The sequence below is a fragment of the Tupaia chinensis genome, unplaced genomic scaffold (genome assembly GCF_000334495.1).
Source record: "Tupaia chinensis unplaced genomic scaffold, TupChi_1.0 Scaffold148210_1, whole genome shotgun sequence".
NCBI lineage: Eukaryota > Metazoa > Chordata > Mammalia > Scandentia > Tupaiidae > Tupaia > Tupaia belangeri.
The window spans coordinates 60,752-73,932 of record NW_006208060.1 but is presented as its reverse complement, the minus strand read 5'-3'; the positions used below and the strand labels follow the sequence as shown (position 1 = coordinate 73,932).

The window sequence follows — 13,181 nt, the reverse complement described above, 5'->3', positions numbered from 1 at the left end:
CTCTCTCTCTCTCTCTCTTTCTCTCTCTCTCTCTGTCTTCTCTGGTCAAATTAAAATAAGTAAATAAAGTTAAATTATATATATATATATATATATATACATGGGGAGGATCAGCCGTAAAGGTGTGCAGATAGCACCACTATGTGGAAGGTTAGAAATCTCATGAATGGGGAAAACCTAGGTTTGGTTCTCAGGCCAACTTGAACACACCAGGTGCCTATAATCCTAGCTAACTGGGAGGCTGGGGCACGAAGGTTGCCACATGAGGAGACCTTAACAGAAATCTCTCTCTCTCTTTCATAAAGGATTAATGAATAAATGAACAAGTATTAAATAGAATCATGCTCACTCAGAAATACCAACCACAGGTAAAGATGGAGGCTGGCTGAGATGGCTCCCAGTAGCATAGAGAGACTCACCCACACAATTCTTCCCATCAGCTGTAAGCTCAAAGCCATCCTGGCAGAGGCAGTGGAAAGAACCAGCTGTGTTGAGACACTGCCCAAATTGGCACACCTGCCCCACCAAAGTAGTACATTCATCAATATCTGCAGAGAAAGATGTGCAGGCAGGATCACGCATAGTACATGAAGGACAACTTCTGCATTTTTCTCCACAAGTCAGTTGAGTTCATAGCAGTGACTTCAATTTATTCAGCATTCTTCCACAGACTTCATTATATTAACCTTCTAACTACCCACAAAGCAAATACTAATATTTTCCAATAGAACCATTTTAGTGCTATGAACTTGCCTCTAAGAACTCACTTAGCTGCATCCTATACTTTTTTTATTTTTGCATCCTACACACTTTTGATATGTTGTAGTTTCATTTAATTAAAAATAGTTGCTAATTTCTCTTATGACTTATTTTTTGACCCAGGGATTACTAAACAGTATATTGTTTAATTTCCAAATATTTTGGAACTTTCTCTGATTTATTTCTAGTTTCATTTCTTTACATTCTGAGGACCTAGATTGTGAGATTTCAATTTTTTTTTATGTTTGTTAAACTTTGTTTTATGGTCCAGAATATGGTTTTACTGGAAATGTCCATGTACACTTGATAAGAATGTGCATTCTGAAATGCTCCCTAGCATTAATCAAGTCTAGGTAGTTGATAGTATTGTTCAGGTCTTCTAAATCCTTAATTGATATTCTGTCTACTTGTTCTGTTATGGAAGGTGGCATGTTGAACTCACCAACTCTAAATGCGGATTTGTCCATTTCCCTTTCAGTTCAGTCCATTTTTACTTCATGTATTTTGAATCCATGTTGTTGGAGGTCTACACATTTATGATTATGTCTCCTCAGAGAAGTGACCCCCTTGACTGATATTTAATGTTTGTTTCTAATACGTCTTTTTTTTTTTTTTAGAGGTTTTTGCCACAGGGTACATGCATTCACCAGAGAGAGAGACAGAGAAACAGAAAGTGAGAAATCACCCCCAAGGGGGGATGGCCATGCCACAATCCCTTTTCCTCCATTCTCCTCTTGGGATATTGCACATGCACGCACATGCGTCTGGTGTGAATTTAAGCTACTGGGTCTGGGACTCGAATCATGGTCAACTACATGGAAGTCCAGTGACATAGTCATTATGCCAACTGCTCATCCTCTAATAATAGTCTTTAATGAGATGTCTATTTAGTCTGGTCTGGTAGATATTACTATTAATTTGTCAAATGAGGAAACTAAGGCACAGAGAGGTAAATGACTTGGTAGCATTACATGGCTGGTAGGTGACAAAGCTAGGATTTGAACTCATGGCCCTGGAAGTCCGTGCTCTTACCCAGTGCACTAAATTTGGTGCACTGTATTCAACCCCAGCATAAGCAACTGAAAGAGTATGGAGAAATCTGTGGCTGACTCATTTCCAGAGGAAACCCTAGCCCCTGAGTTTTTTTTTTTTTAATTTAATTTTTTACTTTTAGAGAGATTTTTTTCCCCTATAGCGTGTATATATTCACTGGAGACACAGAGAGACAGAAAGTAAGAAATCACCCCTCAAGAGAAATGGCCATGCCACAATCCCTTCTCCTCCATTCTCCTCTCAGGATCATGGGCATGCACGCGCACACACCTGGCATGAGTTTAAGCCACCGGGTCTGGGACTTGGGCCATGGTCGACCACATGGGAGTCCAGCAACATAGCCATTATGCCAACTGCTGGTTCCTGATTTCTCGCTTTCTGTCTCTCTGGCAAGGACACATATCCTATAACAAAAATCTCTCATAAAAAAAAAAAGAAAGAAAAAAATTTTAAAAAGGACTAGCAAATGGTGAAATGGTTATGTCACTGGACTCCCACGTAGTCAACTGTGCTTCGAGTCCCAGGTCTGGCAGCTTAAAACTCATGCCTGGCACATGTGCGTGCGTGCCCAATATCCCGAGAGGAGAAGGGATTATGGAGTGGCCATCCCCAGGGGGTGATTTCTTGCTTTCTGTCTCTCTGTCTCTCTTTGTCTTTGGTGAGTGCACACACCCTATAGCAAAAAAATCTCTAAAAAAAAATGATTTAATTTTACATATTTATTTTTAGTTATTTATTTTTAATTTGCTATTGGGTACATGAGCTCACTAGAGAGAGAGAGAGAGAGACAGATAAAGAGAGAGAAAGAGAGTGAGTGAGGAAGTAAGCCACCAGGTCCAGAATTCCAACCACGTTCAGTCATATGAGAGTCCAGCACCTCACACACCACCTGCCAGCCGACTGCAGGTGCTCTGGGCTCACCCCACCCACCCAGTAGAACAGACAAGGAGGAAAGCCCAGGCAGAGCCATGCCCTCCCCTAGTCACCCCTCCTACTCCAGCCCTGCTAGGCCCTGCTCACCCACGCAGCCCCACATGGTGACAGCTGGTACCCCCAGGCGCGCTCAGGTGGTAGCTGCGGGGGAGTTGAGGCAGCCTGCGATCTGCCGGCAGGGGCTCTCCCCGCCCGCACACTCGTCCACGTCTGGGGAACATGGGGTGGGGGTGAAGGGAAGCCCACCCCGGCAGGCTCCAGCCCCAAACCCGGGCCTGGCCGTGAAGCAGCTGTTAGAGCTGGCCTGCGGAGCTTAGATGGGATGGAGGCCTCGGGAGAGCGCTAGCTCCGTTCTAGACCGGAACACTGAGGCTCCCAGAGTGTCAGTGACTTGTCCAGACCCCAGAGCAGGGGACCGGCATCCCGCCCAGACCTCAGGGCTGGGGACAGAGGGGAGAGGAGGCACCTTCGCAGGCCAGCAGGCGGCTGTTGTAGCTGAAGCCCGTGGGGCACTCGCAGCGGAAGCTCCCGACCAGGTTGACGCAGACGCCATGGGCGCAAAGGGTGGAGATCTCCGCGCACTCGTCGATATCTGCAGAGGGAATCGGTGGTCAGGGGCAGGGCCAGCAGTTGGCGTAAGGGCTACTGTGGACACTGATGTAGTCGACCCCGGTTCGAGTGCCGGACCCGGTGGCTTAAACTCACACCGGGTGCGTGTGCGTGCGTGCCCAAGATCCCGAGGGGAGAATGGAGGAGAAAGGATTATGGCGTGGCCATATCCCCTGGGGGGTGATTTCTCGCTTTCTATCTCTCTCTCTCTGTCTCTCTCTGGTGGGCGCATGCGCCCTATAGCAAAAACCTCTCCAAAAAAAGAAGAAGAAAAAAAAAAGTACAATAGTTACATTGCTGGACTCCCACACAGTCGACCATGGGTTGAGTCCTAGACCTGGTGGCTTAAAACTCCTGCTGGGTGTGTGTGCACACATGTGCCCAAAACCCACAGAGGAGAATGGAGCAGAATGGACTCTAGCGTGGCCTGGGGTGGGGGTGATTTCTCGTTTCTTTCTCTCTGTCTCTTTCAGTCTCTCCAGTGAGCGCATGTGTCCTATAGCAAAATTTCTCTCAATAATAATAATAACAATTATGAATAAAATGCAATCATTCTTTATAAAAAGGAAGTGTTTTGGGAACAGGGTTCCTGTGGAGTTGGAGGTGTGTGGGGGAGGGGATAGGGAGAGGATGCAGGAGGGGAAGAGCTGTGAGGGGGTTAGGAGAGGGCAGAGGCTCAGGGTGCTAGGACAGGAGCGGAGACTGGGTAGGGCTGCAGGTGGTCACTCACCGATGGGCTTGCCCGTGTGGACGTCAGCGGTGAAGCCCGGAACCTGGCTTCCGCACAAGAGCTGGTAGTTCACTGGCACAGAACAGAGCTGGGCTTAGGGCTGCAGGCCAGGCCCCCCCACCCGAGAGGCCGCCTCTCAGCCCCTGGAGCCTGCCCTCGCTCGGCCTCCTCTAACCCGGCTCCTCCTCTCTTCCTCCCTCCACTTTGTTTTATAATTGCCAGAGGGCCAGAGAGACAGGGAGAGGGAGAAAGCAGCCCCTGTGGGGCTCGGTCATGCCACAATCCCGTCTCCGTCTCCCCATTCTTTGCTGGGACTGTGGGCACAGGTGCAAGAGCACTCAGTGCTTTTTGGTTTTAATTTTTGCTATAGGGTGCGTGCGCTAGCTGGAGAGACAGAGAGACAGAAAGAGAGAAAACAGCCCCCCGGGGTATGGCCACGCCACAATCCCTTCTCCTCCATTCTCCTCTCGGGATCTTGGGCACGCACGCACACGCACCCGGAGTGAGTTTAAGCCACTGGTCTGGAACTCGAACCGCGGTCAACAACATGGGAGTCCAGCAACATAGCCATTATGCCAACTGCTAGTCCCTCTTTTTTTTTTAATAATTATTTTGGGGGCATGGCCACACTGCAATCCCTTCTTCTCTTGGGATTGGATATGCATGCACACATACCTGGTATGAATCTTAAGTCACCAGGTCCAGGACTCAAACCATGGTTGACTATGTGAGAGTCCAACAATGTAATTATTAGACCATCTGCTGGTCCCCCTCTTTTTTTTTTTTTAAAGAGATTTTTGCTATAGGGTGTGTGCACTCGCTGGACAGACAGAAAGTGAGAAATCATGCCCTGGGGAGGATGGCCACACCATAATCCCTTCTCCTCCATTCTCCTCTTGGAATCTTGGGCACATGTGCACACACGCCTGGTGTGAGTGTAAGCCACTGGGCCCGGGACTTGAACTGTGGTAGACTACCTGAAATAACCATTACGTCATCTGCTGGTCCCAATTCAGGTGTTTTTCAAGTCACTGGGGCTGGGATTCGTACGTTAGTTGACCACGTGGGATCCAGCTTCCCTTAACCACTAGGCCCACTCTCCAGTTTTTTTTTTAACAAGTTTATTTCCTATTTTTTCCATAAATGAGACAGACACACACAGAGAGAGATAGACCCTAGCGTGTTCTTTTTTTTTTTTCCTAGGTTTTAGGTATATGCACTTTCTGGAGAGAAACAGAGACGCAGAGAGAGAAAGTAAGAAGTCATCCCCAAGGGAGGTAGCCATGCTGCAATCCCTTCTCACCCAGTCTCCTCTCGGGATTTTGGGCATGCACACACGTGTGCCTGGCATGTTTCTCATGCCACTGGGTCTGGCACTCAAACCACGCAGTTGGTCGCGTGGAATCCAGCTGCCTTAACCACCACGCCATCAGCCGTTCTGCGCATTGCTTTTCACACACAGAAGCATAACTTGGATTCTCTGGCTCTTTAGAACAACACAGATCGGGGCCGGCAGGTGGCGTAGTGTTTGGGGCACTGGACTCCCACATGACCAACTGCGGTTTGCATCCCTGATTTGAGTCCAGGACCTGGCAGCTTGCTTTCTCACTTTCTCTTTCTCTGTCTCTCATGTGCCCTAGCAAATTAAAAAATAATAATGATGATAATAAATAAAATTAAATAAACAATTCTAGGGACCAGCAGACAGTGTAATGGTTATGTTACTGGACTCCCATGTAGTCGACCGTGGTTCAAATCCTGGACCTGGTGGTTTATAACTCATGCCAGGCACATGTGCATGCGTGCCCAAGATCCTGAGAGAACAGAGGAGGGCCTGTGGTGTGGTCAGCCCCCATGGGGGTGAGTTCTCATTTTTTGTCTCTCTGTCTCTCTGGCAAGCACACATGCCCTACAGCAAAACATCTCTCCAAAAAAATATACAGAAAGAGGAACCAGCAGATGGCGTAATGGCTATGTCGCCGGACTCCCATGTAGTCGACCGTGTTTCGAGTCCCGGACCTGGTGGCTTAAACTCACACCGGGCGAGTGTGTGTGCATGCCCGAGAGCCGGAGAGGAGAATGGAGGAGAAGGGATTGCAGTGTGGCCGTGTGGCCATCCCCCCTGGGGGTGATTTCTCACTTTCTGTCTCTCTGTCTCTCTCTGTCTTTCTGGCAAGTACACACGCCCTATAGCAAAAACCGCCCCAAGAAAGAAATAAAGAAAGAATTATAAAGAAAAAAAAAAAAAAAAACAGAGAGAATAACTGATTAATTTCGGGAAGAAAGGCGAGGCTGGGAAGAAGTCAGAGAGGGGCACTCACGGCTGGCCGGGGTGGGGCAGGCCTCACAGGGCCAATTCCAGGCCCGGCCGATGTGAGAGCAGCAGCAAATCTTCCGGGTCACACTGAAGCCCAGCTCGCCCTGACACGTGCCGTTCAACTGGCGGAAGCAGACACCCTTCTGCACATCTGCAGTCGCGGTGGGGTCGGGGGAGAGTACGGATAAGGGAGAGTACCGATAAGATCCATGGGAGTCAGAGGAAGCGAGAGCCAAACGTGAGAATTCAGTCCCGGATCTATTCGAAAACGACCGGCTTGCTGTCTCTCTCCCGACACGCTTGGGGGCGCCATTGTATTTCGGGCTTTGCGGAGCAGTGCGCCACCTGGACAACTGTTCATGGCAGCCCTGGCTTCCTGAGCCTTGCAGCCTGGCTCCCGGCTGCATATCAAGCCTACCTGTCTTGCCTCCCCCAAGCATGCCGCTCTGCGTTCTTGGAGGGCTTGGAGATTCCCGGAAGGCCTTCCCTGCACTGCCGGTCCCCAGGTCTTTGCATTTCTCACCCGTACAGCCGCGTCCACTGCTGGCTTGCAGATCCGCGGGGCACACGCAGGTATAGTTCCCCAGAGTGTTGTAGCAGGTGCCAGGGCCACAGATGCCCGAGTGTGCGACACACTCATCTATATCTGCAGGGGAGGAAGGGGCAGAGGGGGCCGGGCAGGCGGTGTCCAGGAACTGTCTGGGTAACTCCCCACCCCAGGCCCAGTGGGGACACCTCACTCTATAGACTTGAGTGTGGTTTCAAGATCAGATACAAAGATGCGGACATCTCAGGGATGTGGAGAGATACAATATGACATGAATTAGAAACAAAGTTTGGGGTTAAGGGCGCTGGACTCCCACATGGCCGACTGTGGTTCGAGTCCCACACCTCGTGGCTTGCTTTCTCACTTTTCCTTTCTCTGCCTCTCTCTCTCTGATGAGCATGCACACCCTATAGCAAATTTTTAAAAAATATTAATAATAATAAATAAAATGAAAAGAAATCATCTTAAAAAAAAAAAAAAGAAAGCAAGAAAGTTTGCTGTGATACTGCTTCCATTAAAAAATTTTTTAAATGACCTTAGGGCCAGCAGGTGGCATGGAGGTTAAGGGAGCCGATCCCACGTGGCAGGCCGTGCAGTTTGACGCCTGGACATGCTGGACATGAGTCTCATGTCTTTGTACACGGATTCTGGATGCATGTGCATACTCAGAATTCCAACAGGAGAGTGGAGAAGACTGCAGCGTGGCATCGCCCCCGAGGGGGTGATTTCTCACTCGCCCTTCCTCTGTCTCTCTGTCTCACACTCTCTCTCTGGCTAGCACAAGCACCCTATAGCAAATGTACATAAATAAATAAGTATATGTGAGCTCAAGAACTAGAATGGCCGCCCAGAGCCCAGCGCCCCCGCTTACGACCAGAAGCCTCTAGAGAAGTCATTCATTCTCCGTGAGGCTTATTTTCTGCATCTGAAAAACGGGACCGAGACAGGAAAGCTCCCTCCTGGGGCTGTGGTGGTGACTGACTGATAACAAACAAGGAAGCTTACTTAGCACAGCGGTGACACACCGCCCTAGACCCCAGTTAGTGGCCGGCCATTACTAAGATGTTCCAACAGGAACCACACGGAGATGGGTGACGCGATGCTCGAAGGCAAGGTGGGGCTGTTGTTTTGTTTTGTTTTGTTTGTTAGAAGCTTTTTTGCTACAGGGCATGTGCGTTCGCTGGAGAGACAGAGAGAAAAAGTGAGAAATCACCCTCCAATGGGGACAGCCACGATCCCTTCTCCTCTTGGGATTTTGGGCACGCACACACACACGCCCGGCATGAATTTTAAGCCAGGTCCAGGACTTGAACTGAGGTGAACTACGTAAGAGTCTAGTGACGTAACTATTTCACCCTCTGCTGGTTCTGGTGGGGTTGTTCTTTCTGTCTTTTCCTTCCGTTACACTCTGGACTTTGGTCAGCTATTGTCCAAAGGACAGGGGACAAGGCGGCTGTCGTAAAGTCAGCTTATTTCTGAATGGGAGCCCGTTGTCAGGCCACGGGGAGAAGGCAGCAGAGGTGAGGGTAGGCCAGACCAGACTTTCCTCCTTGACCCTCATGGAGCATGGCAGGGCAGGATGGCGGGGAGGGAGGGGAAGAGCCTGGCCTGGGCTGGGAGGGTTCGTGCTCACCCTCACACATGCGGGTGTCCTGGTTGAGGTGGTAGCCGCGCAGACAGTCACACTGGAAGTCGCCAAATGTGTTGGTGCAGTCACCCCCCTGGCACAGGCCTGGCAGCTCCTGGCACTCGTCGATGTCTATTGGGAAGTGAGGAGGCCGTGCGTAGAGGCTAAACCCAACGCAGAGGATGTGGTGGACACCCGCACCCTGCCCTGGGCCCTCTAGGATGGATAAATACGAGCAGTGCATGAGTGAATAGCTAGCGGGTTAATGGAGAACATGAATGAGTGGGTGGGTGGATGGATGATGGATAGGTGGGTACATGGATGGATGGACGGGGGAATGCATGGATGAATGGGAGGGCGGGTAGATGGATGGATGGAGAGGAGATTGATGGGGGATGGATGGACAGGTGGGTGGATGGATGGATGAGGGATGGGTGGGTAGATGGATAGACAGACAGGGGACTGATGGAGGATGGATGGATGGATGGATGGATGGATGGATGGATGAGGGATGGGTGGATAAATGGATGGATGGACAGGGGATTGATGGGGGATGGATGGATGAGAGAATGGGTGGATAGATGAATAAGGGATGGGTGGACAGACAAATGAGGGCTAGGTAGATAGGTGGATGGATGACGAACAGGGGATAGGTAGGGGATGGATGGATGATGGACAGGGGATGAATGGATGGATGAGTGGATGAATGGACAGGGGACAGATGGGGGATGGATGAGTAAATGGATGAGGGATGGATAGACAGATAGGGGATTGAAGGGGGATAGATGGATGGATGGTCGAGCGAATGGATGGATGGATGAGGGATGGGTGGACAGACGGATAAGGGATGGGTGGATAGGTGGATAGATGATGGACAGACGATAGGTAGGGGATGGATGGTTGGTGGAAGGGAAAGGGACGGATGGATAGGTGGGTGGGTGAGAGATGCATGGATGGGTGAGTGGGTGGGCAGGTAGAAGGACAGGGTGATGAGTAGATAGACAGGTAGGGATGGGTGGGAGGATGGAGGGATAGATCATGAACAGGGAACCAATAGGTGGTGATGCGTAGGTGGAAGGGGGAGGGGTGGATGGATGGGAGATAGATGGGTGGGTAGATACAGGATGGGTAGAAGGGTAGGAGTGGACGGATGGATGGGGCTGGGTGGATGCAGGATGGATGGGTCGAAGGGTAGGAGTGGACGGATGGATGGGGCTGGGTGGATGCAGGATGGATGGGTAGAAGGGTAGGAGTGGACGGATGGATGGGGCTGGGTGGATGAAGGATGCATGCACACACATGTAGGATGGATGGGGCTGGGTGGATGAAGGATGCATGCACACGCATGTGGACGGATGGATGGGGCTGGGTGGATGAAGGATGCATGCACACGCATGTGTATGGAGGATGGGGTGGATGGGGGATAAATGGCTGAATTCATGGGGGACCGATGGGTGGACAGGAACTGGATGGATGGATGGATGGATGCATGGATGCACAGATGTGCCAATAAATCAGCAGGAGGGAGAGCTGGCTGCAGGGTAGGTAAATGCTCAGTGCAAACTGAACGCAGAGTTCTGTCCTGCGGCCCAGTCTCCAGGAGGACCCAGGCACAAACCACTCTCGGCTCTGCGCTGGAGGACTGGAGAGGCTGCCAGGAGCTCACCTTCCAGAATGACGGTGACGGGGTTGGGCCGGAAGCCCTCGCCCCCCGGACACAGTGTTCTGTACTCGGCTGCAAGGGAAACAAGGGCTCTTATGTAGGGCTGCGGGGTGGGGCGTCCAGGCCAAGCTTAGGAGAAGTGCATGGTCACCTCCAGAGGGCTCAAGCAGAGGTTCTGAGCTGCACCACCCACACCCCCATCTCTGCAGCCTCCTGGGGCCTAGAGACCATGGCCAGTCCCGGGTTGTACACTATTTCTCTACTCTGCCAGGAAGGCTCCTGCTCAGCCCTCAACACCTCACTCAAGCCTCCTGCCCTGAGAAGCCTCCCCCTGCTCCCTTCCTCTGCATGGCTTCCTCTTCAGCGATTGCTAGGCTTCGAGTAAATCTTTAGGACAGTACTCTCAGTCCTGGGACCGCTGGCTGACGGATGAGAAGTGTGCCGTGGCTGTGGGTTGTTCTCTGGGTCCTCGGCCCCTAGCACACGACACAGGAAATTTTCCACGTTTGTTGATTGACTAATGGAGTGACTACAAATGCACAGAGAGGAACTTGCAGAAACTGACCGATCACCAGCAGAGCGTATGCCGTGTCTCAGATTCCCTTCACCTAAGGCTGTCCCTTAGCAGACCCCCAAGCCCGTGGGTCTCTGTGGCTCAGGTCACACACTCACCCACCCCACGAAGACTCACTGGTATTAGCCACTGGGCACAGCTCGCAGGGGTCCCCCCAGGCCCGGCCCAGGGAGCAACAGCAGGTTGCTCGGGCGACGTCCACACCAATCTGGGCACCGCAGGAGGTCTCACCGTCCCCTCGGTCATGCGTGTCCAGGAAACAGTTCCCAGCCCGGGTGTCTGCACGGGCAGAAAGGGAGGTTAGCAAGTGGCAGAGAACTGTGCGTGTGTTTATGGCACTGTGCGGCCTCCGCGTGTGTTAACCGTGTGCCCCTGTGGGTGTGACTGTGTGCGTGTGACTGCGTGTGTGTATGGGTGTGGGTGTTTCTTTTTATCTTTTTTATTTTTAGAATGATTTTATTTCACTTTATTTGTCCCTTTATTTATTTTAATTTGACCAGAGAGATAGAGAGAGAGAGACAAAGTGAGAAAGCAAGCCGCCGCTCCAGGACTCAACCCGCCGCTCCAGGACTCAACCCGCAGTCAGCCATGTGGGAGTCCAGCGCCCTTAGCCACCATGCCACCTGCTGGCCCCTTCTTTTCTTTTTTTTAAAAATATCTATTTAATTTTATTTGTTGTTATTATTAATTAATTTGATGAAAGAAGAAGAGAAAGAGTGAGAGAAAGTGAGAGAGTAAGCCACCAGGTCCGAGACTTGAACCACAGTCAGCCACGTGGGAGTCCAACAGCTTAACCACCAAGCCATGTGGGGTGTTTCTGGCTGAGCGATCAAGGAAAATCATATGGGGGCCAGGGAGAAAAGCTGTGTGTGGGGCCAGCTGCTGGCATGGTAGTGATGGTGGCTGGATCCCACATGGCCAACTGCGGGTTCAGATCCCGGACGCCTGGCTTGAAAACCACGCGAGGTGCATGTGCGTGTATCGCCTGAGTTCTGAGAGGAGAATGGGGACAGGACTGTGGCATGAACACCCACCCTGGGGCATGCTTCCTCTGTCTCTCCCTCTCTCTCTCTCAGAGGGTGCACACACCCTCTACAAAAAGTATTTTAAAAAATTAAAAAGAGAGTAGAGGGACCAGCGGATGGCGGAATGGTTACGTGGCTGGACTCCTGTGGTAGTCAACTGCAGTTCGAGGCCCAGACCCGGTGGTTTAAACTGACACTGAGTGAGTGCCCAAAATCTTGAGAGGAGACTGCAGGGGAAGAGATTGCGGCGTGGCCACCTCCCCTGGGGAGTGATTTCTCACTTTCTGTCTCTCTGTCTCTCTCTGTCTCTCTGGTGAACACAGGCCCTATAGCAAAAACCTCCCTAAAAAAACACAAACATGTACATGTACCTGGGTGGACGTGCCACTGTGTGCAAATGTCTTTTGTGTATAATCGTGCACGAATGTGACTGTGTGTAGCCGTGCATGCGCACGTGTGTGTATTTAGGCCGGAAGTCTGTATCCCAGCAGTTGACAGCGATGACCCCCCGGCCAGGACCCGCCACCGCCCTGTCTGTGAAGAGCAGATAGATCTGAACAGGTGGACCCGCGGGCTGACCCGGGTCACAGCCCCGCACGGCTCGACCGATCAGAGCCCAGTCGGAGCCGGGCGTGGACTCACCCACGCAGCCCACCCGGCTGGGGTTCAGCTCGAAGTCCTGGGGACAGTGGCAGAGGTAGTCACCGGGGGTGTTGACACATACTCCGTTGATGCAGTTCACCGGGTCTGCACACTCATCGACATCTAGGGGAGGGGGCCGTCAGCAGGCAGCTCTCCTCGGCCCCCCACCCCGGCTTCCTCCTACAAGCTGCAGCCCGCGCTCGGTCCGCTCTCGGACAACGGACTGCAGGAAGAGGCTGTGTCCTTGGGAAGGGCCCAGGGAACAAGAGCCCCAGACGCTGTCCTGTCCCCTCCTGTATGGGCACAGATTTGCCCCTGGAAAACTCTCTCCAGCCTGGGCTCCACAGCCAACAAACAAAACCGCACTTAGAAAACAGGAACTGGGGGCCGGCAGGTGGCGGGGTGGTTAAAGACGCTGCACTCCCACATGACCAGCTGTGGTTCAAATCCTGGACCGGGCAGCTTGCTTTCTCGCTTTCCCTCTCCCTCTCTCTTGCTCTGTCCCTCTCTGCTAAAATGAAAATAAATTAAGTTAAATAAAATAATTCTCTAAGGGACCAGCAGTTGGTGTAATGGCTATGTCGCTGGACTCCCATGCAGCCGACCACGGTCTGAGTGTCAGACCCGGTGGCTTAAACTCACGCCAGGTATAGGTGTGTGCGTGCCCAAGATCCCGAGAGGAAAATGGAGGAGAAGGGATTG

The 13,181-nt window shown here is 51.5% G+C and overlaps 1 protein-coding gene across 1 annotated transcript in view; it reads right to left on the bottom strand.

Moving 5' to 3' along the window:
- FBN3 (fibrillin 3) overlaps positions 1 to 13,181 on the bottom strand; it is a 61,662-nt gene that overhangs the window by 16,693 nt on the left and 31,788 nt on the right. The window contains 12 exon segments of the mRNA XM_027768979.1: positions 420 to 548; positions 1,792 to 1,813; positions 2,833 to 2,878; positions 2,880 to 2,955; positions 3,212 to 3,337; positions 4,085 to 4,156; positions 6,406 to 6,552; positions 6,925 to 7,047; positions 8,582 to 8,707; positions 10,242 to 10,310; positions 10,930 to 11,091; positions 12,480 to 12,602. Of these exon segments, the coding sequence (XP_027624780.1) occupies positions 420 to 548; positions 1,792 to 1,813; positions 2,833 to 2,878; positions 2,880 to 2,955; positions 3,212 to 3,337; positions 4,085 to 4,156; positions 6,406 to 6,552; positions 6,925 to 7,047; positions 8,582 to 8,707; positions 10,242 to 10,310; positions 10,930 to 11,091; positions 12,480 to 12,602 (1,221 nt within the window).